Source organism: Rattus norvegicus, chromosome 8 (genome assembly GCF_036323735.1).
Source record: "Rattus norvegicus strain BN/NHsdMcwi chromosome 8, GRCr8, whole genome shotgun sequence".
Classification (NCBI taxonomy): domain Eukaryota; kingdom Metazoa; phylum Chordata; class Mammalia; order Rodentia; family Muridae; genus Rattus; species Rattus norvegicus.
This window is the reverse complement of record NC_086026.1, coordinates 66861504-66888164: the sequence shown is the minus strand read 5'-3', so window position 1 is coordinate 66888164 and position 26661 is coordinate 66861504. Positions and strand designations below refer to the sequence as shown.

The 26661-nt window shown below is 48.8% G+C and overlaps 1 protein-coding gene across 2 annotated transcripts; it reads right to left on the bottom strand.

The window, feature by feature from the left end:
- Positions 1 to 13: 13 nt before the first annotated feature.
- Positions 14 to 26661, bottom strand: Scamp2 (secretory carrier membrane protein 2). Of its 2 annotated transcripts, XM_017595894.3 has the most exons (10): positions 26464 to 26661; positions 11795 to 11863; positions 11305 to 11403; positions 10658 to 10786; positions 9467 to 9584; positions 8129 to 8257; positions 7392 to 7551; positions 6092 to 6193; positions 1610 to 1730; positions 14 to 1393 (listed from the first exon to the last, which is right to left on the bottom strand). In XM_017595894.3, the coding sequence occupies exons 1-10, from the start codon at positions 26518 to 26520 to the stop codon at positions 1259 to 1261; spliced, it is 1119 nt and encodes a 372-aa protein (XP_017451383.1). In that variant the 5' UTR covers positions 26521 to 26661; the 3' UTR covers positions 14 to 1258. The 2 variants fall into 2 exon arrangements, with proteins under 2 accessions (XP_017451383.1, NP_076445.1); NM_023955.1 differs by lacking the exon at positions 10658 to 10786 and having other exon boundaries at positions 26464 to 26616.

The window sequence follows — 26661 nt, the reverse complement described above, 5'->3', positions numbered from 1 at the left end:
ACATCAGGACCAGTGCTGTCCGAAAATCTTTTTATTAAAGCACAAAAATTGAGACAAGACATATACATTTGTACATGGAGGAAAATAATACCAGAGAGTTTACAAAACCCTTGTGGCTGTCATTACCATTTGGTGGCTCTAGGGCTAAATGGGCTGACAGCATGAGGGTAGCCTCAGGAGGGCCCCAGTTCCCAGAGGCAGGAGGCTGGCCAGCTTGGCGAGTGCTTACAACACTCACAAAGCACAGGGTCCAGGTTCTCACAGTGGCTTCCTAAGTGCCACTGCAGTGACACCTGTGGAGCACCCCAAGATGAGTGGATAGGAACCTAGACTCCACTGAGGGTGTGGGAAGAACCCTCAGAAAGAAGGCTCAGCAGTCCTGCCTGCAGGACATAGTTCAGGACTGATTTCCTCCAAACCACCCTAAGAGTTGTAAGAGGTGAGTATTGCTGAAGATGGGCAGGGGCCAGGGTAAGGCGGAGGGGCAGAGTCCCTTGGGAGGAGAGAAGCCACAACAAACAGGTCAGCAGACACCTACCCTCTCAGAAGACTGCTAGAGGCTGGGCAGGACTTGATTGACTTGTCCTCAGTCCCTCCCCATCCCCAAGTCCCAACCAACCCCACTCACTATACATTCAGAAGTCTGAAGAGGGGCTAGGGAAGGCCCCGAGGACACAAGGTGCGGTCACACCATGAGTCGAAGCAGGCACAGGGTCGTGACTATCGTGAACACCTGAAGACCCCCGAAGATAATCTGGGAAACTTCTGTGCACCCACCCAGTACACAGTTCACCTAGAGTGTAGCCCTGGGGAGGCTCATGAAGCCCAAGCATGAAAGGCAAGACTGTGGAGGCCCCAGTACAGATGAAGCCTATAGAGGGAGGAATGCAAAGTGCCTGTGGGAAATCCCTGGTACAGTGAGCCCAGGCTGGCCCATGATCCCATACCCATGAGTCCATTTGTTTTCAGGAAAAGCAGGCCCATTGCTTCCAGACAAAATCCTACCAAACCACCGTTAGAAAAGGAAAGACAGCTTTGTTATTTTTTTCTTTTCCCATGTGTTAAAAAAAAAAGTCCTTGTCCCTTCCTGTCCTTCCCTCCTGTAGAAGAGAAAGCTGACTACTGAGGAAAGTGCAGGGACAAGACGAATCCCTGCCTGGTCTGTGCTGGGCACAGCCACTGCTAAGGCACCCATGGAAAGTGCAGCTCAGAAGGCAGGTGACAGAGGCCAGGGCTGAGGGAAGGAGAGTCAGGAAGACTAATTCCCCTGGAAGGTTCCTCGGGCAGCAGACGAGGCAGCAGTGCGGAAGGTTCTGCTGCTGAAGATGCCCTGGGAGAATTCTTCCTGAGCCTGCTGGAAGCTGGCTCCTGTTCGGCGGTAGAAGGCATGGACCTAGGGAAGGAGGCTGGCGTGAGAAGAGCACAGAGCAATTCTAGCCATCAGGGTATAGTGGCACCCGAGAGGACTGCAACCCTGCCTGGCTGCTCACCCAGAGCCCTTGACGAGCTGTTGGGCCCCTAAGAGCTTCAGGAGCAAGGAATATTTAGATGTGTACCCAGAAGAGATGGGCATTTTACTTGTGTTCGATGTTGGCTTTGCCCTACTTACCCGCTGCAGGAGGAAGAGTGAGAGCCCAGCACAGAGGGTAAAGAAGCCAGCCACTACCATCATGATGATGGTCACAGCTAAGGGCCCCTTATTCACTGTAGAGAGGGCTGCGAGCCAACCACTATAAAAGGAGAAACCAGAGGTGAGGTAAGATTGAAACTCAGAAGTCCCCAAGAGGAGCACTTCTCCCAGATGGCTGTGTTCTGACCACCACGTGAACATTTCCCAGCAGCACAGGGAGCCTTCTGCTTTGATAACATTCCTCAGAGACCAGGCTGTGAGTGCTGACAGGCCCACACTAGTCCAACATGAGCTCTCCTGAGGTCTCAGAGGTGGGGGTCACATGGAAATCTTCTGGCCCAGTGAGGTCCAGAAAGGAGATGTGGCAACTCCCTTGCCAGAAGCAGCCCAAGGCTCAGGGTTTGTTGCTGACTAAGGGGGAACAGGGAAGACTTGGCTTTTACAGAGGACTCTGGGGAGAGGAGCACTGGACAGACTGTTGCCTCTACCCTGTAACCTCAGCCTCCCCCATCAGAATCTCTGCCTTTAGTGGTTATGTCACCCCCAGAGCCTCAGTGTCCTTAGCTATAAAGGGATTATTCTTGTGCTACCTGATGTCAAAACTTAAAACAAAGTTACAGTAATCGAAGCATGGTGGGAATAGCAGGAAGAGCAATGCCATTTGCTTCAGAGTCCAGATGTACATATTTTTTAAATTATTTTTCAGGAATTGGAGAGATGGCTCAGAGGTTAAGAGCATCGACTGCTCTTCCAGAGGTCCTGAGTTCAATTCCCAGCAACCACATGGTGGCTCACAATCATCTGTAATGGGATCTGATGCCCTCTTCTGGTGTGTCTGAAGACAGCGACAATGTACTCATATATATACATAAATAAATCTAAAAGAAATTCTTTTTCAGTTTTTTCTGTGAATTGTTGTTGTGTCTGTGTGAGGGTGTGAGATCCCCTGCAACTGGAGCTACAGACAGTTGTGAGCTGGCATGGTGTACTGGGAATTGAACCTGGGTCCACTGGCACAGCAGCCAGTCCTCTTAACTACCAAGCCATCTCTCCAGGACCCCCAATCTATTTTGGGGGTCCTAAAACCAAGGGAACAGTGAGATGATTCAGTGGTTAAAGGAACTTAACCGAGCGTAGATACTCAGGACTCACGTGGTGGAAGAAAAGACCGTACCCTCGGACCTTTACATACATGTCTTGGTGTGCATGTTCCCCCAAACCCAATAGATAAAAAGAATAAAAAAAAATTGTTAACACTCTAAAGGGGAACTGATAGTCTCTTTACAAATGGTACCAGGACATCCCTACTTGAATCATATATGAAAATTAATTTAAAATTGGGCAAAGATTTCACTGTAAGAGCTAGAAAACTCTTTGAAAGGCTAAGCATGGTAGCATGCACCTTTAGTTCCAGTGCTCAGAGGCAGAGGCAGGAGAATATAAGTTCTAGGACAGCCAGGTCTACATAATAACCAGGACAGCAAGGACCATAGACAGATTCTGTCTCAAAAAACAAACAAATGAACTGGTGGGAGAAAACAGGAAGTAACTTTCATGACTCTGAAGTGTGACACCAAAAGCACAAGCAGCAAAGACCACTGTAGTGGCAGGAAAGTTCGCTCCGCCTCCACAGATAAAGGAGTCGCCACTGTGCCTCAGGCTGGAGTCGATCTGCAGAACCCAAAGGGTGGAAGGTGAGGGCTGGCTCTCACATGGGGGTCCCTGTTTGCATGTACAAATACACTAAGTAAAGATATAATTTTAAAACCTTTTGTGTCTTAAAGCTGGGTGCTGTGGCTTATACCTGTGATCTTAGCAATTTGAGGTTGAGACCTCAAATCTCAACCTCTGGCTTCCACAGAAGTGTACACACATGACCACACATGAACATGCATGCACACATGGGCAGAAGCAGGAAGATCAGCAGCTAAAGGGCAACCTTGTTTTTAAAAAAAAAAAAAAAAAAGTGTACGAGAGCTCAGTTCTTCAGCATAAATAAGCATGGGAACTTGAATTCAGAGCCACATTTTAAAAAGCCTATGCTTCTCATCCCAGCCTGCACTGGGAAGGCAGAGACAAGCAGATCTCTGAAGTTTGCTGGTTTTAGTGAGTCTTCTCAGCACACTCCAGGATAATGAGAGGCCGATCCCCCCCACACCTCTCTCTCTCCCTCCCTCTCCCTCTCCCTCTCCCTCTCCCTCTCCCTCTCCCTCTCTCTCTCTCTCTCTCTCTCTCTCTCTCTCTCTCACACACACACACACACACACACACAGAGAGTTAAAAATAAAACAAGAAACAAGGTGGATGGTGTATAAAGAACCACCTCTGGCTTCCACAGAGTGTACACACATGACCCTACATGAGCATGCATGCACACAATGGCAGACACATACACATAGAAAGAGGAAAGAAAACAGCCACAGAAGGTGTATGGGAGCAAGAACAGGCAGGAGCCAGCAGAGCTCACTGAGTACAAGGCAGCGAAGGCAGGGTGAGGACCAGACCTCACATCTCAGACTCTCAGTCCAGAGTGCGAATATTAATTGTAGCATGCCCCACACACCCCATTTGTTTGTTTTGAGCCACAGTCTCACTATGTAACCCTAGCTGGCCTAGATCTTTATATATAGACCAGGCCACCCTCAAACTAAAAGATCTACCTACCTCTTCCTCCTGAGTGCTGGGATTAAATGAATGCCTCACCCTGCTCAGCTGATTTGTTTTTTGAGACTATGTTCTCCAGGCTGGCCCAGAACTTACTACATATCCCAGGCTGACCCTACACTTCCAATCTTCTTGCCTCATCTCCCAAGTGCTGGGATTACAGACATGGGCCACCCACACTTGGTCAAGCTAGCTTTCCTAACAACATCTAGCATAAGGTAATGATGAAATTGGACCATATACTCAAAGGGTCGGGATTAGAACACAGGATAAGGCAGGAGGGTGGCAGGACGGACAGCAGTGTGCGCAGAGTGCCAGTGCGGATGGCAGGTCCTCTCCTCATACTCTGGACTTGCTAACTTGCTGTAAGGAAGGGACTAAAATAGTGCCTCCCTGCTCTCAAGCCCCATGCCAGTGCGACCTTTTTGCAATGTTCCCTGTGCACTGGCATAGAAAGGAAAACACCAGCCATCAGCCATTCTTTTGGAAATTAATTCTGAGCTGAGGACAGGGGTAGCCAGGAAACTCAAACTAGCTACATGCTCCAGAATAGCAAGACACCTCTCCAGGGAGGAAGACAACACTTCTGCAGTCACAAGGCCCTGAGAGAAAGAGTACGATGGGAGCTGAGCATGTAGCCCATTGATCGAGTACTTGCCTATCACGCATGAGGCCTTGGATTCCATTCCAAGCCTACATAAAACAACAGGTACAGCTCAGAGGCAGGGTGACAAGAAGTTCAAGGTCATTTTTGGGCTACATAGTGAGTTTGAGAGAAATAAGGTATAACTTAGGGCCTTCAAAGGCCAAGGATCCATCAGCCTCTCAGAGAACACTCCAAGAGAAAAGCAATAACTTGCTAGACAGACACAGCTAGACACCGCCCTAGAGACCTAACCCAAACTGGCAAGGTGGCTCAAGCCTGAGATCTCAGTTCTCTGGAGGCAGGCAGGAGGATCACTATAAATTAGAAGTCACTCTGGCCTACATAGAAAGTCCCAGGCCAGAGTGAGACACTCTCATCTACACACAGTAGAAGGAAGAGAACAAGAAAAACAACTACTTCGGTAAAATCATGGAAAACCAGGTTGTGGCTCAGCGACAGAGTATTTCCTAGCATGTACAGGTTCTCAGTCTGACCCCTAGGATCCCCAAAAGAAGAAATGACCAGGAAAGAGGTGTTGCATAGAGTTTCCACGGAGACTAAAACACTCTATCCTACTGTAAACAATTCAAAATAGCTTCAGGAAGTCCTTGAAACTGACCAGATTCACTAAATCCCTTCCTGCTAGAGAAAGGGATTTAGAGAAAAGCCTCGATGAAGGAGGCTGAAAGAACACTCCCAGACGAGCTGGCCTTCAAGGAAGACTCCTGACACCAGACCAGCTGCCTGGGAGAGCGTCATTGGAAAGGACAGTCTCCAACCTGCTGAGCTGCCTGCAGGCTGTGCTGTGTGCTCCAAGTACCCACCTTGGTGAGCTGTCACCCATGCTGGTGTGGACTTTGGTGACACAGCAGTCTTTGAGTTATTTCTGCTCTATAAGTTATCCCTCACCCATATCCTTGTAAGTAACCCCAAAAGAAAGCACTGGTTCACCAAGCTGAACTTTGATGGCACTACTGCTTTGGTCTGTCCTGGGTTTCCTATCTGGGCTGAGTGGATGTGTGTGTTGCAGGAAGTGTTTCATCACACAGAGAACCCAAGGGTGGCAGTGTACCTTTTCTCTGCCATGGTCCGAACAGGCTCTCTAGGAGCCAAGGAATGGCAGGGAAGGTGAGCCTCAGCTCAGGTCTTACCTGGTCCCCAAGTTAGGCAAGCCAATCAACTGGATGAAGTAGATTCCTATTTGACAAAAAAATACAAAAAAGAACACGAAGAAGCTGAAAGAGTTGTCAGACCTGTGGAGAGAGAAAGAAGTAAATTGTAAGAGGGCTTGGGGCCAATGAGACAGCTCAGTAGGGAAAAGACACGTGCTACCAAGCCCGATGCTCTATGTTTAGTCCTGGAACCCACAGGATGGAAGGAGGGAACTCTCAAAAGTTGCCCTTTGACATACTTAAGTGCACTGTGCTGTGCCCCCACCCCCACCCCGCACACAAGCTGATGGCTCAGCAGTTTAAAGCATGAGCTGCTCTTCCAGAGGTCTTGGGTGGGCTTCCCCGCATCCACACAGTAGATGTTACAACTGTCTCTAATTCCAGTCTCAAGGGATCTGACACCTTCTTCTGACCTCTACACACACACACACACACACACACACACTGTAAACTTGGGTGGGAGAAAAGATATCTGTGGAGTAGCAAACTGGTTAAGACTCTTCACTACCACTGTGCTGTTTTCTTAGTTACATACAAGGGTCTCATGCAGCCCAGGCTGGCCTCTTGATTCCCTGTACAACCTTGAATTTCTGACCCTCCTGTTTGCATCTCCCAAGTGCTAGGACTGTCCTGTGGTACCACACTCAGTTTTATGTGGAGCTTTAATAGAACCCAGGCATTGAGTGTGCTAGGCAAGCACTCTAGCAACTGAGTTACATCCCTGGCTTTGAGCAGGGATGCATCTTTGAGAACCACAATACAGAGTCCAGCATCTGCCTTCTTGGATACTCCTAGCTTTTCTTCCCTAAAAGCATCAAGAATGAAGTGTAATTCCAAATTCCCGGGGGTCTTAGAGGTACATTGTTCATGCTCATGGGAGCAATCTTACGTACTGACACAGATGCCTGAGGTCATAAAGATGAGCCACAGAAAGTACCTGACAGGGCAATACCTCCAGCCTCAGCAGGGTACTCCCTCTTCACAGCAACTGAATCCCTGCCTGCCAGCTAGCCTGGCCAGGAATAGTGCAGCAGCAGGCAAGGCTCCCGTCCTCTCTCATTCCCATGTTCATCCATGGACGGGCCTCTAGCAAACTTCACCCACAGGCCTGGCTAAGGGAAACAGATCTTAATTTGTCTGCTCTGACTGAATGAGAAGAGGAAGGTAGTCCCCTCCCCCTCTATTCTGAGTTAGGACTGTGACGGGGCCAGAACGTGGGTCTATCAGCTATTCCTGGGAAGACAACCAGCCCCTCAAGCCCTGTGCTAGCTCCACTCACCTGAAAGCCTTGTAGATGGGTCGGTACCAACAAAGGAAGGCACAGGGCGTGAAAATCAGAAACCAAAGGATGGAGAGGCCAAAGGCTGTTCCATTAGCTGCGTCACTTGTGAACCAGGCCAGGCATGCAAGCAGGTTTAGAAACAGAGTCACTGAATGCACTAGGAAGGGGCAAGGAAAGAAAAATGGCTTGAGGATTGGCTGCCCACAGAGTAAGCTACTCCCTAAGAAAGGCCACGTTGTGAAAGAGGCTGCAAAAAGAATAGGGACTTCAGTCTATCCCAAGGGAGGGTTAGCTTCCAGATCCTGGTTCTCTGGGGCCTCACACTAAGGACCGAGCTTTCTTAGGAGGTGACAAGGAGACAGGTGTGAGGAGGTTTCAGGAATAGGCATGGTAAGGTACAGACCTAGAGCTGATCCCTGGGAAATGAAATAACTTTCAATGGCCCACAATGGAGCTGCAGTCTTCTCTCACCAATAGGAACCGAGAGGCCTGGGGGGAGCTAGGCTGAGCCTTTCAGGACAGTGAGCTCTACAGGAACACAGAAGTCTCTGGCTGGACCCTCTTCCTTTTCAAAACAGTCGAGCTGGCCCTTTTGAGCAGGTTCCTAGATTGGCCATAAAGAACCTCCCCATGCTAGCCAAACCCTGGGAAGGATGGAGTCTGTGAGAGGTCTTGACCCTAGTGAGCAGAGCCCGGAAGCAAACCAGGGGATCTCAGTGCACTCGGGAACTCACACATCCACAGATAGTAAAGCATCTTGCATATCCGCTGGTAGTCGGCAGGGATCTCCGTGGAGAAGTCCTGATAGAAGCAGGGTTTCACAGGGCACCATGAGGGGAGTGGCGGCCAGTTGTTTTCTCTTACTGTGTAAAAAAGGGGTTGGCCTCAGCAGCAGCACAGATGAAAGCACCACCCACCCAGTTTATAGGCAAAACAGAGCTTGTGGAGGTGGCCCCTACAAGTAGAGTTCAGAAGTTTCAGGGGGCTTCAAGGAACACAAAATGAGATCAAGAGGAACCCAGAGAGATACCCACAAGTTTGCTCCAAGATAATGAAGCCCAACTATCCTAGGTAATAGAGGGACTAACTGTCCCAAATGATGTGTTTGTTCCTTTTAAGACTGTGAGGTATCCCTGGCTATCCTTGAATGTAGACCAGGCTGGCCTTGAACTCACGGAGATCTACCTGCTTCTGCCTCTTGAGTGCTGGGATTAAAGGTGTGAGCTAGCACACTGGCTTAAAGAAGTATTTTTTTTAATGACTAGCTCATAAGCAGGACAACCAAAGTTGTCATCATAAGCATGTAAAAGTCAAGCAACCGCCATCTTGGGAAGTTTAACTGCACCCTCTTGCAAAAGTATTGTCCCAGCTGACTTGTGGGGTGGAGCAGGAGACTCTCATCTAAGCCACTCCCTACCATAAGTTCTATGCACTTCTGCCTTAATTGTACATGGCCGTGGGGAGAGGCCAGACTATATAGGGAAGAAGGCTCCATGTATGCCACTATAGGGAAGTCCCTGCTGGATAAGACTTTCCAGGGACAGCCTGTCTGTCAGGAGAGGAGCACCCACCCTCCTGTAGGTAACCTCTCACCCATGCTCTGTAAGGAACAGTAAATTCATTGGTTCTACAGAGTCAACTTTGGTGGAATTGTACCTCAGTTTGTCACTGGGACCTTGTTTATGTCTCCTTCTGGGAAGGAGTTTTAGCAACAACATGTGAAGAATTTCAGAGCTGGAAAGGAATGCAGAAATAACTCATATCTGTCAGGCCCACTCTGCTGATCTTTTAACTTCTGCCTTACTTTTTTCTACCCCAGAATCAGCAACCTTCCTTCCTTCCTTTTTTTCCCCAGATGTAGTCATACTATATTATAGCTGTGGCTGGCCTGGAATGTGGAGTAATCCTTCTGCCTCTGCCCCAGTGTGCTGGGGTTACACATATTGTCACTAGGCTGAGCTCCCCAAACCAACATGCTTCTAAAATCAAAAGCATTGCAAGATCCCCCATGAAGGTGATTAAGAGTACCCCTTGTGCCAGGTAGAGCAGGCTAGACCCCGACAGTCTGTTACCATGCAAATTCGCCGCAGTGTTCTGCAACTCTCGCTCCTTGCGTTCCAGCTCAGCAGCTTTCCTGTCTAACTCTTCCTGCTGCCGAAGCAGGCCTGCCTGGGCTGCAGCCGCAACAGCCTGGAGAGAACAGAAGCAGGGAACAGCCAGCAATGAGAAAGGGACCATGTGAGCCCAGGGAGGCCAGCAGAGGCACCTCACCCAGGCAGGAAGAGCTAGCAGGTGGTCTGAGGCAATCCTGCCCAGTAAAGTGTCTTGGGCATTAAGGAATCCCATGGGAGTGCCTAGGTGACCCACTACCCACTCTCCTTCTACCACCTTTGAGCCCTTAGTCCTTACCAGGGCTCTCCACTTCCTCCCCCATCTCCCATGGTTCATCTAGTCTCCCATAGTGGAGTCCAGGCTACATTGAAGTGTAGTGTCCTTTAGTAAAAGCACAGGAGCTCAAGCTGAAGCCAGAAGCCCAGAGACTTGAAGCTAAGGGAAGAGCCTGAAATGTGTATGCAAAGTGGAAACAACGCTAGGCTGCAAGCAGGAAGCAAAGAGGGAGGATGTGAGGCAGGCCACAGGCACCAGAGCCTCAGCAATCCACACCAAAGTAGCCTCCCTTCCCACTCTGCCCGGGGAGCTGCCTCCCAGGCCCACCTGGATGATGTCTGGCCAACCCTGGGGATAGTCTATGATGTGTAGCCCTTCGCAGCATGCAGAGGCCAAGCTTTATCACCTCTGCAGAAGAACAGAGCCTGCCAATGGCCGTTGGGGGACTCTGGGGTGAGGCTGAGCAGAACTGGGCTCAGGGCCTTTGCCACTGCTGCTGTCACCGTTTGGCCCCATCTTCCTCCTGAAGAATGAGACTACAGTCCTCTCTGGGGGAGCAGGAGTGGTCATCTCACAAGATGACAGCTAGGCGTGTGTATACACAGGCACACATTTCAGCAAAGCAGTTCTCCAAAGAGTGAAGTTTGCCTCCCTGGGAGGTGAACTTCCGACACTGGGATTAGAACTGGTCCTAGCCTCGTCTCCTTGTGCTGTTGGTGGAACAGAGGCAGGGTCCCTGCATCCCATCAGCCCAGCTGAACATAAAGTTACCCCACACATAAGGAGTGTCTCACCTCACAGGGTTCTAGGACCCAGCCTGGGCAGGCTCCAGGGGCCCAGCCCACCCTCATCTTGCTCATCTACACTGGGCCTACCTTCGGAAGCTTGCACATGTAGCTGTCCCTGGGACTACTATCTCCTCCTAGTAGCATCTGCCTCTCTGAGGGCTCACCCGCTGCCAGGAATCGGGCAGGCAGAAACTTGCTGGCCTGTCTAAGCAGGAGCTGCAATACACAACTCCACTGTGGGCCATGCTCACCAAGGCAGTGAGAAGCCTGGGGTGGGGAGGGTGACAGAGGTCAGCATTAGGCACAAGCAGACAAGGTTCACCAGACTCAGTGAAGGGACTAGCAAATAGGATAGGAGGTGGGAATAAATGAGGTTTAAAAAGATGTAGCTTGGTGACAGAGCATTTGTAAGGTCCTTGACTTCATTTGCAGCACCACAGACAAAAAAATAGACAGATTCTGAGTCCTAAGAAGGACCTGGAGTGATGCGACAGGACAGGTGTTCTCTGAAGACACCAGGGGTCCCAGCCTGGTGAGCAGAGTTTACTTCTGGGCGGGGGTGTGGGGTGGGGGGTGTTTGATGGGAAGAGTGGGGCTATGGTGTGGCCTCAAAGAAATTTACAAGAAGCCTTGGGGATTAAGGCCCTTTCCCTGCCCCCAACCCAAAGGGTTCAACTATGGACTTGGGTGATTTCCACTTGCACAGGAGAGGCCAAAGGACTCCTGACCAGTACCTGGGGCGATGGCTGTGCTGGCTCCACTGAGGGCTGGAGAACTGCTGGCTGGGAGGGCCCAGGAAGTTGTGTGACAGGAACTGTTGTCGCTGCATTTGTCTGAGTGGGGCAAAGGGAGGAAATGAGTGGCTTCCACTTGTGGCAAACCCACGGTGAGGACCTGATCTGGATTCTCCTCTGCATCATGACCTCTAACCCACACCACTGGCCTCGCAAGGTACCAGGCTCCCCAGCATTGCCCTGTACCACCCTGAAAGAGAGAGGCCCACGTCTCAGAACCCACAGAACTTCAGCCACTTTGGAGACGTCTCCATTCTTACCTTACCCTAAGTCTACTTTAGGACTGACCCTCTGAGGACAATAACTCACCAGAGCTGTTCTTTCTTTCCCCACTGTGTTCCTTGTTCCAGACACCCTGGCACCTCCCACTAATAAACATGTCACCATCTCCCAGAAGACTTCATGACTCAGAAAGGACATAGTCACTAACCTCTGAGAAGGGATTGAACTCAGCCAGGCCACTCTGAGGAGCACTGGTCAGCTGGGTCACAGAAGGATCCTGGGAAGGAGAAAAGAAGGAATTAGATACTGACAAGAGAAAACCGTCCTGATCAGGGACCAGCAAGCAATTGAGTGTCCCAGGTATCCCAGGTTCTGGTCTGCCCTGCAACAAAGTCTCTTCATCCGAATCCCTTCACCTTCTCTGGAAACAACACAGGCTTGCTCAGTGCCAGATTCAGAGGGGGGCCACAGAGTTTAACCCTGGTAGGTTTTTTTCCCCACTTGGGTGGAAGGGGTAAAATGGGTGGGGTAGAGACTTTTCTGTACTATTTATTTTTTATTGTTCTGTTTATTGTTCTTGTATTTGTAAGGTTCAACCACTGATCTCAGCACCCAAACTCATTTTATTTCTTAGTCTACAGAAAGAATTTTATTCCTCTTGCTTTTTAGAGGACAGTTAAAGGTTCTGGAATGGAAACATGCTACTGGCTGCCAACACAGACGATTGAGTCAGGCACACTTGCTAGGAGGGAGAAGGTCTCAGATTTTTCGAAAAGCCAGAAAAATGTTCCCTTTCCTTTTTTAAAAAAATTAGTTACTTAGTTTATGTATATGAGTACACTGCCACTGTCTTTGGACACACCAGAAGAGGGCATCAGATCCCATTACATATGGTTGTGAGCCAGCATGTAGTCGCTGGGAATTGAACTCAGGACCTCTGGAAGAGCAGTCAGTGCTCTTAACCACTGAGCCATCTCTCCAGTCCCCCTCCTTTCTTTCTTAAAAAAAAAATTAAGTAAGAAATTCTAAACCTAGCATAGTGGTGCACACCTTTAATCCCTGTACTTGGGAGGCAGAGGCAGGTGAATCTCTGAGTTCCAGGGTAGCCTGGTCTACAAAGCGAGTTCCAGGACAGAGGACTACATAGAGAAACCCTGAGAGAGGAGGGAGGGAGAGAATGAAACAAAATCCCTCATAGTGTGGCAGCTTCTGTGTGTAGTCTCAGCAGTCTGAAGGCTGAGGCAGAAGGATTAGGATCTAAGAGTTCTAGGCTAGCCTCGGCTTACATATGAATTCATGGCCAGGCTGGGCTATGAAATGAGATAATAAGGTCTTGTCTCAAAAAAAAAAAAAAAAAAAAGAAACAGATGTCATCAGCATAATACCCGCTTGTCTTGTGTTTCCTTCCCTCTGCTCCCGCCCTCCTCTTTGCTTAAGTAGCCTTTTTGGTGGCAAGGGCAGTTCATCCTGCCTGTCCTATAGCAGGCAACCTCCCCGCTTCCCGATCATGGTTCAGGTCATACTATAGAGCCATGCAGGAACTCTGGGGAAACAGCTGTGAGAGACCAGACTGCCCCTGACTGGAGTCTCTACAGTCCATTCCCAGACGGGCATTTTTTGTTTTGTTTTTCCTGACAGTTTCATATACTCAGGTCAGCCTCAAATTGGAAAGACTGCCCAGTTCACAGGTGTAGGAAAGACACTAGTCATGATGAAGTAACTTATCTGAGACTGGAAGGTGGGAGCTTGCTTCCTATTCTGAAACTTAGCAGAGCTAAGTATCAGTTCCCCATGTGTTCTCTGGCTTTCCTATACAGCAGTTCTATCTTCCCACTGGGAAGACTGTGCCTGACTGCCTCTAGGGCCACACCCAGAGTGGAGCACCAACTGCAATTCACTGGGACTTTAGACAGCCTCCTCTTAAGGATGCTGCACCTCCTTCCAGCCTCCTCCACCAGACTGTGTCCTGACTGCTGGACATCCACCTCTGCTTTGGTGGTTCCTGCACTTCAGAGAAATTAACAAAGTGAGGTTCTGGGGGGTTCACCCAAAGACATGGGGATTGATCTTAACAGACTTCTCTCAGAACCAGCTGACCTCTGAGGGGCTCTGGCTCAGGACCTGCCCGCTTTCAAAGGCAGCAGATACCTGCCAGTGGAAGCAAGCCCAAGTCACTGAAATCAGACCCACCAGCCAAGGAACTGGCTACTAGTCTGTCACCACAGGGCATGGGACCCAAGAGACAGCTCAAGTAGCAGTTTCAGGAGCTGACACCTGGCCAAGGTGTACATGCTAACACGCAGCTTAAAGCTCAAGGCAAGGGGTTGGGGATTTAGCTCAGTGGTAGAGCGCTTGCCTAGGAAGCGCAAGGCCCTGGGTTCGGTCCCCAGCTCCGAAAAAAAGAACAAAAAAAAAAAAAAAAAAAAAAAAAGCTCAAGGCAAGATGCCATTTCTATGACAATAACAATCAGGTGACAGCTAGAGAGATGGCTCGGCAGTTAAGAGCACTGACTACTCTTCCAGAGATCCTAAGTTTAATTCCCAGGACCCACATGGTGGCTCACAACCATCTGTAATGGGATCTGATGCCCTCTTCTGGTGTGTCTGAAGACAGCAACAGTGTACTCACATATATGAAATAAATACATCTCTGCTCCCCTTCTTTTCTATGTCTGCAGAGCCCTGGCCAGGCTCATCCTAAGTGGCCTGTTCCTACTTGTGTGTGCTCTGCAGTTGGGGCATCTGGGCCTGGCCCACCCTTCAGGCTCGTTGGGGTTTGGTGAGGGGCCTAAAACAGAGCGAGCATCCTCACAGGAAAGGCTTGAGTGTAAATGCCACACTTGTGTTCTTTGTCCTAATGCACTCCCCATGACAGGAGGCATGCAGAGCAACAGCGGCCTAAGAACTCAGAGGCGCCTTGTCTGGGACCAGATGAGGTAAACACTGTGACGTGTGGGTCCTTCCTGCAAGGAAACCTGGACTCTACCTAGAAGCTGTAGGCAGCCTTAAGAGAGGCTGGGACTAGGTGAGGACAGTGAGGGAGGGAGGACCAAGGGAAGGTGACAGTTTTTGAGTACCTACTATGTGTCAGGTTCAGCACATATTGACATTACTGTCAATTCTAATCACCCAAACTTAACCAGTGTGTCTTATCACCAGCAGGTTCTATCAGCCTTTCTGAACTTGCTTTAATTTTTTTCTTTTTATTTATTTATTTTTGAGAAACTCCATATCACAAGAATCCACTATCTACTCATCCCCACCCCTAGACAAGAGCCCTTCTGTGTAGCTCAGGTTATTCTAGAACTCAGTATTGTTTTCCAGTCTGGTTGTGAACTCAAACCTCCTGCTTGGCCTCTCCAGAGACAGGTATATGCAACCATGCATTTTCAGTGGTGACTGAGCTCTCCTCTGTGTCTGTGATGTACCAATGGGCTGACGAGATGGCTCAGTGGCTGAGGAGCTTGTCACCAAGTCTCAGCTTGATCCTTGAAACCTACATAGTGGAAGGAGAGAATGAAGTCCTTCAACCTCCACACATGCAGGTACACACATAAAAGTAAGAAAAGGAATGAAGGAAGAAAGGACGGAGGGGGGGAGGGAGGGAATATTCCACTCTGTAAAATAGACTCTGGTCAGCTTGTGTTTTATGGCTCTGCCAAGAAAGGTGACCACAAATTTCCTCATTTAACCTTTACCATGGCCATGTTAGAGACCAGTACCCCTGACATAGATGGGGAAGTCTAAGCTCGGTGTAGGAATGGTAACTATTCAAGATCTCTGGAGCAGGGACTGGAGAGATGGTGTACTTGATGCTCTTCCTGAGGACCCACACGGTGATTCAGAGCCATCTGTAACTCCAGTTCCAGGACATTCGATGCCCTCTGACATCCTCAAGACACACACACACACACACACACACACACACACACACACACACACACACACTACATAGGCATACACACAGGCAAACACAGTTGCACATAACAAAAAGAAGAAAATCTCAAGAGCAGGTCTGACTCTAGGGACAGGACAGTAAGCCCAAGACTGCAAGGCTGTGGGACAAATAGAAGGTGAGCCATCACTCTGTGGCTGAAGAAGTGAATGACTCCTATTCCCAAAAGGCACGAGCAAGGGCTTCCTTACTAAACATAGAAGAGCTGGAGCCTGTAAGACACACGCAGTCTTTCACGGACGGATCACACTGATGAGCCCAGTGAGGACCATGAGCTTTCTGTCCACGTCACAAAAATGGTAACAGTATCGACTTCCCCTCTTCACAGAGCACCAGTTGGCTCTGAAGTGGGTCAAGAAGTTATTCAGAAGGACGGTGAGGTCTATGTTTCACCTACAAGGAAGTAATCTAAAACCTCTTCTGCTGCTCAGACTGGAGCAACAACACCGTCTACTGAATGTGTAAGAGGGGGAGGAAAAGCTCCCAAAGTTGGTCCTTTCATTTCGTGAACAGTTACAGGGGGAAGGACATGTTTAGAGAAGTAGGACACAGCTCTTTCCCTCCTAAGAGTTCATGGTCTGGTGGACTAGTAGTTGAGAAAAATGCCAACGGTGTGCCAGGGTGGGGTACAGTGTGAGTGACAGGACAGGAGGGAAGGGAGATAGATACCTCAGGGGGCTGGGAGAGAGGTGGGTGGGATGGTTAGCTTTAACTGTACATTTGTTTCAACCTTATAATCATCTGGGAAGAGAGTCTCAATTAGATATTATCTACTTGAGTTGGTTGGTGGGTTTGTCTGTGGGAAGGTTATCTTAAGTTAATTGATATGGGAAGCCACTGTGGGCAGCACCATCCCTTAGGTAGGCAGAGGGATCCTGAACTGTATAAGAGTAGAGAAATCAAGCCGAGTACATGCAAACAAGCAAGCACAATTAGTTTCTCTTTGCTTTTATCTGCAGATGTGATACCTAGCGGTTTTAAGTTCCTGTGTTAACTTCTCCATAATGTTGGGCTATAATGTGGATTTATAAGCTGGAATAAACCCCATTCTCCCCTAGGTTGCTCTTTGTTGGCTTATTTTATCACAACAAGAGAAATAAAACTAGAGTAGTGGGGTTCCCAGAAGGCAGGAAGGTAAGCAAAGGACCAGGGCAGCAAAAGCCAACAGCAGGTAGGAGAAACATTTCTATGTAGGTAGGTGTGAGAGCCCTGGGAGAAAGCATGGCTGGCCAGGGGCCTGCAAGGGCACCTTTTACTAGTTTGGAGGGAAATCTCTTGTCCTATGTTTCACAATTCCTGATTGGGCCTGAGCCTTCCCTGCTTTCTCATGTTATACCTGAACTCCTAGTGTGAGACTGAGTCCAGGCTACAAACAAGCACATTAGTCACCTTGGATCTGGCATGGTAATACACACCTGTAGTCCCAGCACCCACAAGGCTGGCAGAACCCTATAAACTACCCCAGACTATATACGTAGTGACTCTAAAGCCAGCTTAGGCTACAAAGCTACGCTCTGTCTCAAAACAAAACAACAAAACAAAACAAAAATTCCTGCAGTCATAAAAAAAGGGTCTGATTCTACAAGTGCCAAGTTAGTTTTGTCAAAAGTAATCACATGAAAAAGGATGGCAGAAAAACTCATCAAAAGAATGAAGCAAGACCATGGGAGGAACGGGTGAGCTTTTCCATCTTCCAAATTTCGTATGATGTCACTTTTACCTAAAAACACAAGGGTTAGAGGAAGGATGTGTTGAGGAAAAAAATTAGGGGTGTAGCTCATTTTGGTAAAATGCTTGTTTAGCAAGCACGGAACCCTTGGTTTGATTGTTGGCATGGCATAAACTGAGCAGGATGGCATATACCTGTAATCCCAGCAGCCACACAGTAAGTTCTAGGCCAGCTAAGATCACATAGTGAGCCCCCATCTCAAAGGGGGATGGGGAAGCAGACACTTGAGAACCTATCTGAGAGGGGCTGGGGATTTAGCTCAGTGGTAGAGCGCTTGCCTAGCAAACACAAGGCCCTGGGTTCCTTCCCCAGCTCCGAAAAAAAGGAAAAGAAAAAAAAAAAAAAAAGAGAGAGAGAGAGAGAACCTATCTGAGGGCAAAGCATACTCTGGATCTCCTCCCTGCGACAGGCAGTGATGCTGAGTGCTCTAGAGGTGACAGGAACTTCTTGGTCTGTTCCCAGCTTCAGGCCTTTTGGGCCCTAGAAGCCCTCCTGTGGACACGGTCTAGCTTCAGTTTGTACCAATCCCTTTCTCCTATTTCCTCCTATCCATTCCTTACACAAACAAATCCACAAAATGCTGAGTAGGGACCAAGAAGCAGCCTTGTTCTTGCCCCTGAGAACAGTGCAGAGCATCAAACCCGATCAACACTGAGCCCAGGTCATAGTAAAGGCACAGTATCACACAGGAGCTTGGAGCCTCAAGACAGGCGTTCCTTAACTGGCATCAGACCACCTAACCCCTAAAAAGGACATGCTTGTGTTCAGCAAATGAGAAGGGTGCACTTGGGTATTTTGCTTAGTTTTCTTTTTTAGAGACAGGGCCTCATTGTGTAGCCCTGCTTGCCTCCAAATCACAGGATTTGACTGCCTCTGCCTCTTGACTGCTGAGATAAACAAATGTGCACCACCACATCCGTCCGTCTGTCCGGCTTAGTTTCCAGTTTTACATTTGTGGTGGTTTGAATATGGCTGGCCCAGGGAGTGGCACTATTTGGAGGTGTAGCCTTGTTGGAGGAGGTGTGTCACTGTGAGGGTGGGCTTTGAAACCCTCCTCCTAGATGCCTGGGAGTCAGTCTTCTGTTTGCCTTCGGAATAAGATGGAGAACTCTCAGCTCCTCCAGTGCCACGTCTGCCTGCATGCTGCCATGCTTCCTGCCTTGATGATAATGGACTGAACCTCTGAACCTGTAAGCCAGCCCCAATTAAACGTCCTAAGAGTTGCCTTGGTCATGGTGTCTTCTCTTTTTCCTCTCTCTCTCTCTCTCTCTCTCTTTCTCTCTCTCTCTCTCTCTCTCTCTCTCTCTCTCTCTTGGATGACCCTGATCCCCGACTCTCTTGCCTCTACCAATCATATGCTGAATTATAAGCTTATGCCACCACACCCAGCTAGAAGAAGGTCAAGGAGACTTAGCGGTGAGGGTGTAAAGAGATGAGACAGAAGCACCAGGAACCAGCCTGAGTGCAGGGCCAGACTGGAGCAGTTGGGACTTGACCTCAGTGGCAGGAGGAAAAAGCCACAGGAGTTTGAGCAGGGCACACCGTGACCATTCTGGTTCTCATGAAGAACATGCATGTGCAGGAACGGCGTGTCTGGTCATGACTGCTGACCTGAGTAACAGGGATAAATTAAAAGACAGCAGCTTGGCGTGGAGGAGTTAGGGACTCTAGAGACCTGGGGTAGATGTCACAGGCTCGGCAACTCGAAATTGGTTAAAAATGGAAAGGCAGCCAGGAGACTGGTTTTTCAGGCTGCGTGGAAAGGAAGAGGATCTCTGTAGATTCTGGACCCCATGGGAGGTGTAGTGTATCTGGCTGGCATGTCTAGGAAGGTGTGGATTCGAGCTGCTGGAGACATTTGCCAGAGCCTAGAGTGAGCTGAGGACTGGGTGAGGATGCTATTCTGAGGCCACTGAAGTGGAGGCCTAAGTGGAAGAGACAGGAAATAGAAACAGCCTGAGGTAAGTCAAGGTACCAGGCAGAGACATCCTGAAGGTGTGTGTCACCCCAACAGCAGATGACTCCACAGGCTCAGAGAGGACAGGTGCGGGTGTGGTTGAGAGATACCGGGTGTGGTTGTGTTGCCCACAATCTCAGTACTCAAGAGGCGGAGACAGAAGGATCAGGAGCTCAAGTGTATCTTTAGCTCCAAGTTGAGTTCCAGGCTAACCTGGTCTAAGTGAGACACTGTCTTATGGAAAAAAATAAATAAACAAAAAAAGCCAGGCATGGTGGCACATGCACTAGCACTTGGGGGGCAGGCAGGTGAATTTCTGTAAGTTCTAGGATAGCCTGGTCCACACAGTGAGTTCCAGGACAGCCAGGGCTACATAGTGAGATCCTGCCTCAAAACAAACAAACAACGGTTGCTATGGAGCCTTGGCCATGAAGCTGTTAATCTGCCCACTTTTCTGAGCCCTAGTAAAAAAATCCTAATATTCTTTTTCTTCTTTTCTATCTCTCTTTCAAATACTGGCCAAAACCTAAGCATGTCATCTCACAGCTTAATGCCAACTCCAGACAGCTGCACAGATGGAGGTGAAGCCCACTTTGGGCTTTCTCGAACTCTCGTTTACCACACAGCTGCTTGCTGACCTCCACTGATGAGCAAGTCAGCTTAACTGAAAAGGCGCGGCTGTCTTCCTCGTCTCCTTGTCCCTCTTGCTGGTGGCTGCCAAAGTTTACAGCTTGCTTGCCCTGTTATTTTTCTCTCAAGCTCCAGAGATCTCTAAACTCTAGTCATCAGAGACCGAGTACAGGATCTAAGACTGAAGAGGCCTCTGGGCGACAGATGGAATACAGGTGAATTCTTAAAGAAGTGACTTTTGGTTCTTGCTGTTCATCCCAAATCCCTCACCTGCCAGTCTTTCTGCCTTCTGCCCCAGCCCCTTTCTGGCACAGGGCTCTGCTGCTTCTGAGATCCCTCACAACCTCTCTGCCCTCGGCTGTCCTTATCAACAGGTATTAGCGTTCAGCTCTGCCAACCTCAGACCACACACGCTCATTCACCTTCTCTCCGGACCAGCAGGTGCAAAGCAGGGCTTCTGGCACGAAGAAAGGTGTGAACCAATCTAGGAGGTGCCCAATGGCCCAAAGCTCACCTTGCACTGTGCATAGGACTCTTCCCTAAGTGAGTATCCTGGTTAAATATTAGCATCCTCTGAACAATGGCTAATCCTATGCATAGTGACTCCAAAGAAAATTTAACAGAAGTGTAGAGTCCAAGTTCATCTAGACATCTAGCCAAGTGCTAACTCCTGCCTGGCTCCAGGTGCTAGGCATAAAGGCAGGCCCACCTCCATCTGGGAAGCTGGCATTAAGTGGCGAGGCTCTTGCCGTTTTCAATTTTCTTTTTTCCCCTTACATTTTTTGAAGATTTTACATGCACAGGTATTTTGCCTCTGTATCTGTGCACCATGCGCATGCCTGATCCCTTTGGAGGCCAGAACAGGGTGCTGGATTCCCTGGAACTGGAGTTACAGTTTTGAGTCACAGACTGTGGGTGCAAGGAATCAAACCAAGGTTGTCTGGAAGAACAGCCAGTGCTCGTACACCACTGAGCCATGGCTCCAGATCCACGTTCAAATTTCTTTTTTTCTTTTTTCTTTTTTTTCGGAGCTGGGGACCGAACCCAGGGCCTTGCGCTTGCTAGGCAAGTGCTCTACCGCTGAGCTAAATCCCCAACCCCCACGTTCAAATTTCTTAAGACAGTGCTCCTGTCCTACAATAAGTTCTACCAGATCCTTAACTGGAAATGGAGGCAGAAAAATTAGGAGTTCAAGGACAGACTCGGTTACATAGCAAATTAGAGCGAAGCCTGGGGATACATGGTGCTCTAACTCGAAGGGTCTATTTGTGGTTCTGAGAATTCCCAACTCTCAGTCATGCTGGACGCAACCCTTTCTGGGAAGTGGCACAGGTCTTAGTGTCTATGGAGGGAACCTCAGGTTACTGTTTGCACCTTGCTGCCACTGTCATCTTCTCCCACAGGAGAGAAATGTTCTGCATCCCGGGGAATCAGCCACGGCACTGAGATTATCTTTAAACTGCAAGGAAGCAACGTGTGAAAGCAAGACTGTGAGACTTGGCAAGTCCAGGTTCTGAAAGACTTCCTCTGTTCAGCGCCAGCACCCCTTCCACACCCCCTCATGAGACCCAGCCTGCTCTGCTGTAATCTGGCAGAATGCTCGGAGGAAAGCAGCCCTGGCATTTACTTGGGTGGTCTGATTTTTAGTGGGCTGCTAGGAGAAAAAACGAAAAGGACAGTACAGTGCCACCTCTCTTTAGTTTTTCACCTCTGCATCACTTGACAAGACTCCTGAGAAACATCTGTGAGCAGACAGCCTGGAATCATTCCAACCAAGGGACCCAGACGTCCAGAGGGTGAGGAGCAGATGTGCCACAATTAACAGAGGAACCAGAGTGTGCACATGGGGGTTGTGAAAGCGCTAAGGCTTGGCTTGAAGCTTCCTGCTTCCTCCTAGGAGTTTGGTAAGCCTCTGCCACTCTCTGGGGACTTCACCTTCCACTCAGAGCTCTTTCTTAGAAGGACACTTTCTAATAACCTCAACTGTACCTATTCACAGGGCAGGGGTCCATCGACTGCACTGGGGGCGGGTTGGGGCAGGGGGAACAAGGGTATCATAACAAACCTGGATAAAGGGCTGGGAGACAGTTATCAAGAAATGGCTGTCATTGCAGGTGTGAGAACCTGAGCTGGACACCAGAACTCCCTTTTTTAAAACTTTTTGAGAGAGGATCTTACTTACTATCCCTGGCTGCTCTGACACTTACTATGTAGCTCAGGCTGGTTCCAAACTCACAGAGACTGCTTGCCTTTGCATCTATAATTCTAGGATTAAAGGCACGTTACCACATGCCTGACTAGGACTCACATTTTAAAACAAAACAAAAAGCCAGAAGTAGGAGCCAGAGTGGTTAAGAGTACATGCTACCCTTCCAGTTTCTAGCACCCACATCAGATGGCTCACAACTACCTGTATGTAACTCTAGCTCCAGGGGATCTAATGCCTCCTTCTCCTGCCCCCTCTTCCACTGGCCACCAGCATGTATGTGACATACATGTATACATACACACATTATATAATTACACTTAAGCCAGACATATTTGTAATCCCAGCACTGGGCAGTCCCAAGACAGGTAGATTCCTGAGCTTACCGGCACCCAAAAGTTCTAGACCAGTAAGAGACAATCTCAAAAAAAAAAAAAAAAAAAAAAAAAAAAAAAGTGAAGGGGGCCTGAGGAGTGGCAGTTTAAAAAAAAAAAGTTCTCTGACCTCTACACACCTGCATACACATGAACACACACAGAAAAAATAACTTGGGTAAGGAAATCAACTTCAAAGACGAATGAGAGTTTCACTCGCTTTTTTGAGTGTCAGCAGAAACAGGTTCCTTGGTTGAGCAACTTTGAAAAATGCTTGGTCAAATGTCTTCATTGTAGAGTGTCTCGGGCCTTTACCCAAACTGGCAAGCCCTGTCAATCTTCTTGAAAAATGTGGTAGGGGAAAATTTCTCAAACCCACTTGACCATAGAACAGAGTACCGTAGAAAGTTCAAAATGTACTGCCTAGGGTTGGGGATTTAGCTCAGTGGTAGAGTGCTTGCCTAGCAAGCGCAAGGCCCTGGGTTCGGTCCCCAGCTCCGAAAAAAAGAAAAAAATATATATATATATACTGCCTAAATGTAATGCCTTAAAAACCATATATTGAGGCCAGGAATGGTAGTGCCCACCTTTAGTCCCAGCACTGGGGAAGCAGAGGCAGGCAGATCTCAGAGTTTAAGGCCTGCCTGGTCTACACAGTGAATCAGGACAGCCAGGGTTACACAGAGAGACCCATCTCAAAACAAAAGGGGTTAAGTGTGGTGTCAAATACCTCTAATCCCAGCACTTGGGAGAGAGAAGCAGGTAGATCTATGTGAGTTCCAGGCTAGCCTGGGCTACACACACAGCGATACACACACACACACACGCACACACACACACACACACACACACATCTATAAGGGACTGCCCCAAGGTAGAGTACTTGTGTAGCACGCTCAAGACACTGGGTTCAATCTTCAGCAACAACAAAACAAAACAAAAAATGAAATCTGTCCTAGTCCACCCCTTCATACTAAGGGATGATGAGATGGCTCTCAGGACAAGATGACTCACTACGCCTAACTGTCTGAGTTCGATTCCTGAGACTCATATTGGAAGCAAAGGACTGACTCCTGCAAGCTGTCCTCTGACCTCTATCAGGCCACACAGCACGAACATGTTAGGTAAATAAACATAAAACATTCTTAAAAGTTCAAAAGCTCAGAGGATGCTGACCACTCCCAGCACTCTCATTTCAAGGAGGAAAGGCTACGACGATGGCAGGGTATCCCAACACTCAGGAGCCAGAGGCAAGAGGACTACCTCATGACCCAGGCAGGCCAGTGAGACTGTGTCTCAAAACAAAAAAAAGAAAGACGAGAAAAAGGAAAAGATGTCAAGTGTGCCAATACCACAGCCTTTCCTTAGCTGACCTAAAATAACCCCAGGACAGTTTAACACAATGTATGAGACTTGAGAATCTTTAAAACAGCATCATCCCAGCAATGATGCCCAGGCCTAAATTCCTGTGTGAGGCTAATTCTGGCATGCTTCTGTTGGCTCTAGCGTGTCCCAGTCTCACTGGAGTCTTGCCTTTCGTAAGGCTGAACCGAAGATGCTAGGATAGATTTCTAAGAACATTCACAGTCCCTGTCAGCCACAGACTCCAAATAGTAAGTATATTTTGCATCCCGCCATTATACGATATGACAGAAAAGGAAAAGGGAAAAAAAGCTGTTTTCCCGACTGACTAGGTGTGACAATTTGAGTCTGTCACCTCCCCACCTCCTCTCTCCCGAGCTCTGAGCCAACACCCTGAGTAAATGAAGCTGGACTCACACCTAGTCATTGGGACTACACCCTCCCAATGCCCCAGCCCTGGCAAGGGGGAAGCAGCTCACACTATCCTAAGGGAAAGGAGGGCAACTTTGACCAGAGGAGCTCCAGGCATCAGATGCATGGCTGCTTCTCCTCACGTAGCTTCCTGCCAAGGATGAATAGTCACTCCAGCATGAGGAGGAGTGTATCACTGTCAGCCCAGCCCTCTTCTTCCCACACAGGATTCCCCCTCCAGATGTTGCCGGTTTGCAAGCCAAAAGTTGCTTCCTGTGCTGCCATATCCTGAGACTGCCTGGACAAACTGCCTTACTTGAATGCAAAGCAGAAATTACTTTGTTACTTCTAAAGTTACTCTCACACTTTGCCCAATCATTTCCGAGGCCAGAGATGTACGTTAAGACTTTCAAGGAGCTACCCCTCATACAGGGCAGGGAAAATCCTCCCCACTGCTAACCCTGGAGAAGATCTGCTACGAAGTTGGACAGCTGGCTGACCCTGAGAGCAGCAAACCATTTATTTTTCTGACAGAATAAAACTGGACAAAGGAACACCTCTGTGTACCACGCACTCCCAGAGACTACTGGATTCTTGCTAAACATAAGCGAACCCCTCGTATTATAGAACAATCCAGCATTAAATCAAAAGAGTTAGCAGAAGACAGTAACATGAAAAACGCAAATAGTCTTCTCCTCACTCAACTGATAAGAGGCAAATGTTTGCCTTACATAAGAGACAAGGTCCCTGCAAAGGCTCTGTCAAGAAGCATTAAGCTACAAGAATATATTCTGAATTCCCCAGTGTAACAAGGAATGAACTATCAAAATCTGCCTGAGGGTTCCTATCAGCTAGGTCACCTTGGAAAAGAAGCATAAAATTTCCACTCTCAGCCTGGCTGGGTGTGGTAGCTCAAGCTAGTTAGAGCTGCACTTGGAGGTAGAGGAAAGACCCCAAGTTCAAGACCATCGAATGACAGAGAGGGAGTTCAGGGCCAGTCCGTGTTATGTGAAGAGGACCTGTTATAAATAAACCAAGGACCGGGTATGCAGCTCAGTGTTACCTCTGCACAGTGGTAGAGGATTTGCCTACAATGTGCAAAGCTGTGGTTCAACCACTGGGAAACTTCCAAACACTAAACGGTTATACACTACTCCCTGAGTGTATAGCCATCTGGTTCAAAGCGCCTCTGCTTTGCTCCCACCCTTGGAAGGACCCGCATTGGAAAAACTCAGAGGACTTCCCCAACACCTGCAGGAAACTCCGAAGTTGGAGATGACCAAAATAAAGTACCAGCAGAACGAGTTCGTGTGCTTGGTGACAATACTAATAAGAGGAACAGCTGGGCTCATAAATCCCCAGTCATCACAAGCACTTGTCCTTCAAACTGGTTTCCAGCAGACATGAAAGGAGAAGTACAAAGCGCCTTGGCACTAGCCGGAGTTCCAGCTCTTCAGCAGAGACAACAGGACATCCCTGTGTTCTCCACCTGAAGGTTTTGGCTTAAGTCCGAAGACTGTTGAATTCTTCAAAGTTCCAAAGGTCAAGCCAGTAACGACTCATGCAGATTTGTCAGACCCGTGTACCTTGTGCTCCAAGCTCCTTCACCTCCTTCCTCTGAAAGTCTGTGTGGCCCAAACTCACTCCAAACAAAGCCCTTAGCCAACAAGTATAATTTTTACCAAGGCCATTTTCTGGCTTGGGCTCTCTTCCTACCTCTCTCAGCCTTCTTTTCTTGATAAACACTAGACACTCTCCTGTACTTTAGATGCTTGCTTTGCTCTGCTGTTGATGCTAGGGTGTTGGGTTATCTCCACAATTCTCCACCCCACTAGACTTCTACTTCCTCATTATGTTTCAGTGAGCCTTTCTCCTAAGATGACTCAATGCAGATAGATTCCCCAAGACTGTAGAAATGTCACAGCTACATTTTGCTTCCCTTTCTGACTCTAAGACACCTCCCCAGGATAAAAGCGTGCCTGGTCTTTTACTCCAGCAGAAGCTGGTGGTCCGATGGCCTACAACCCAGAGTGCTCTAAGAGCCCACTTCTTTGCAGTGCCCCGCCCCCTTGCCACAGTTCCACCTGTTGCAAAGTCCCGCCTCCATACAAACTATGATAGGCCAGCCTTTAGATACCGCTCTCCTATTGGACAGGTGATCCGTCCCTCCTACGCCACGTCTCCCGGCTCTGGCGAAAGAGGCCCAGGCCCCAGCCCCTGGCCCTCGAGAAATCTGAGAGTTGGGGGTTCTACCTGGAAGGGGTTTACATCCACTGGGTCCGCGAAGGGGTTAGTGTCGAAGGCCGACATGGTGATCGAGGGCCAGCGGGCGATCTCCGCGAACGCTACTGCCTTCGGTCACTCAGACCCAGCGGCACTCAGTGTAAACCCTCCACTTCCGGGAGCAAGGCAGCCGTTCTGGCGCAGGCGTAGCGCCCTCTGTGGGGGCGT

Coding starts and splice junctions, on each gene's coding strand:
- Scamp2 (XM_017595894.3), bottom strand. CDS start 26,520: ATGTCGGCCTTCGACACTAACCCCTTCGCGGACCCAGTGGATGTAAAC. Junction 1,731..6,091: donor TTGCCTAACTTGGGGACCAG/GTAAGACCTGAG, acceptor CTCCTTTTATAG/TGGTTGGCTCGCAGCCCTCT. Junction 1,394..1,609: donor CACTCTTCCTCCTGCAGCGG/GTAAGTAGGGCA, acceptor CTCCTTCCCTAG/GTCCATGCCTTCTACCGCCG.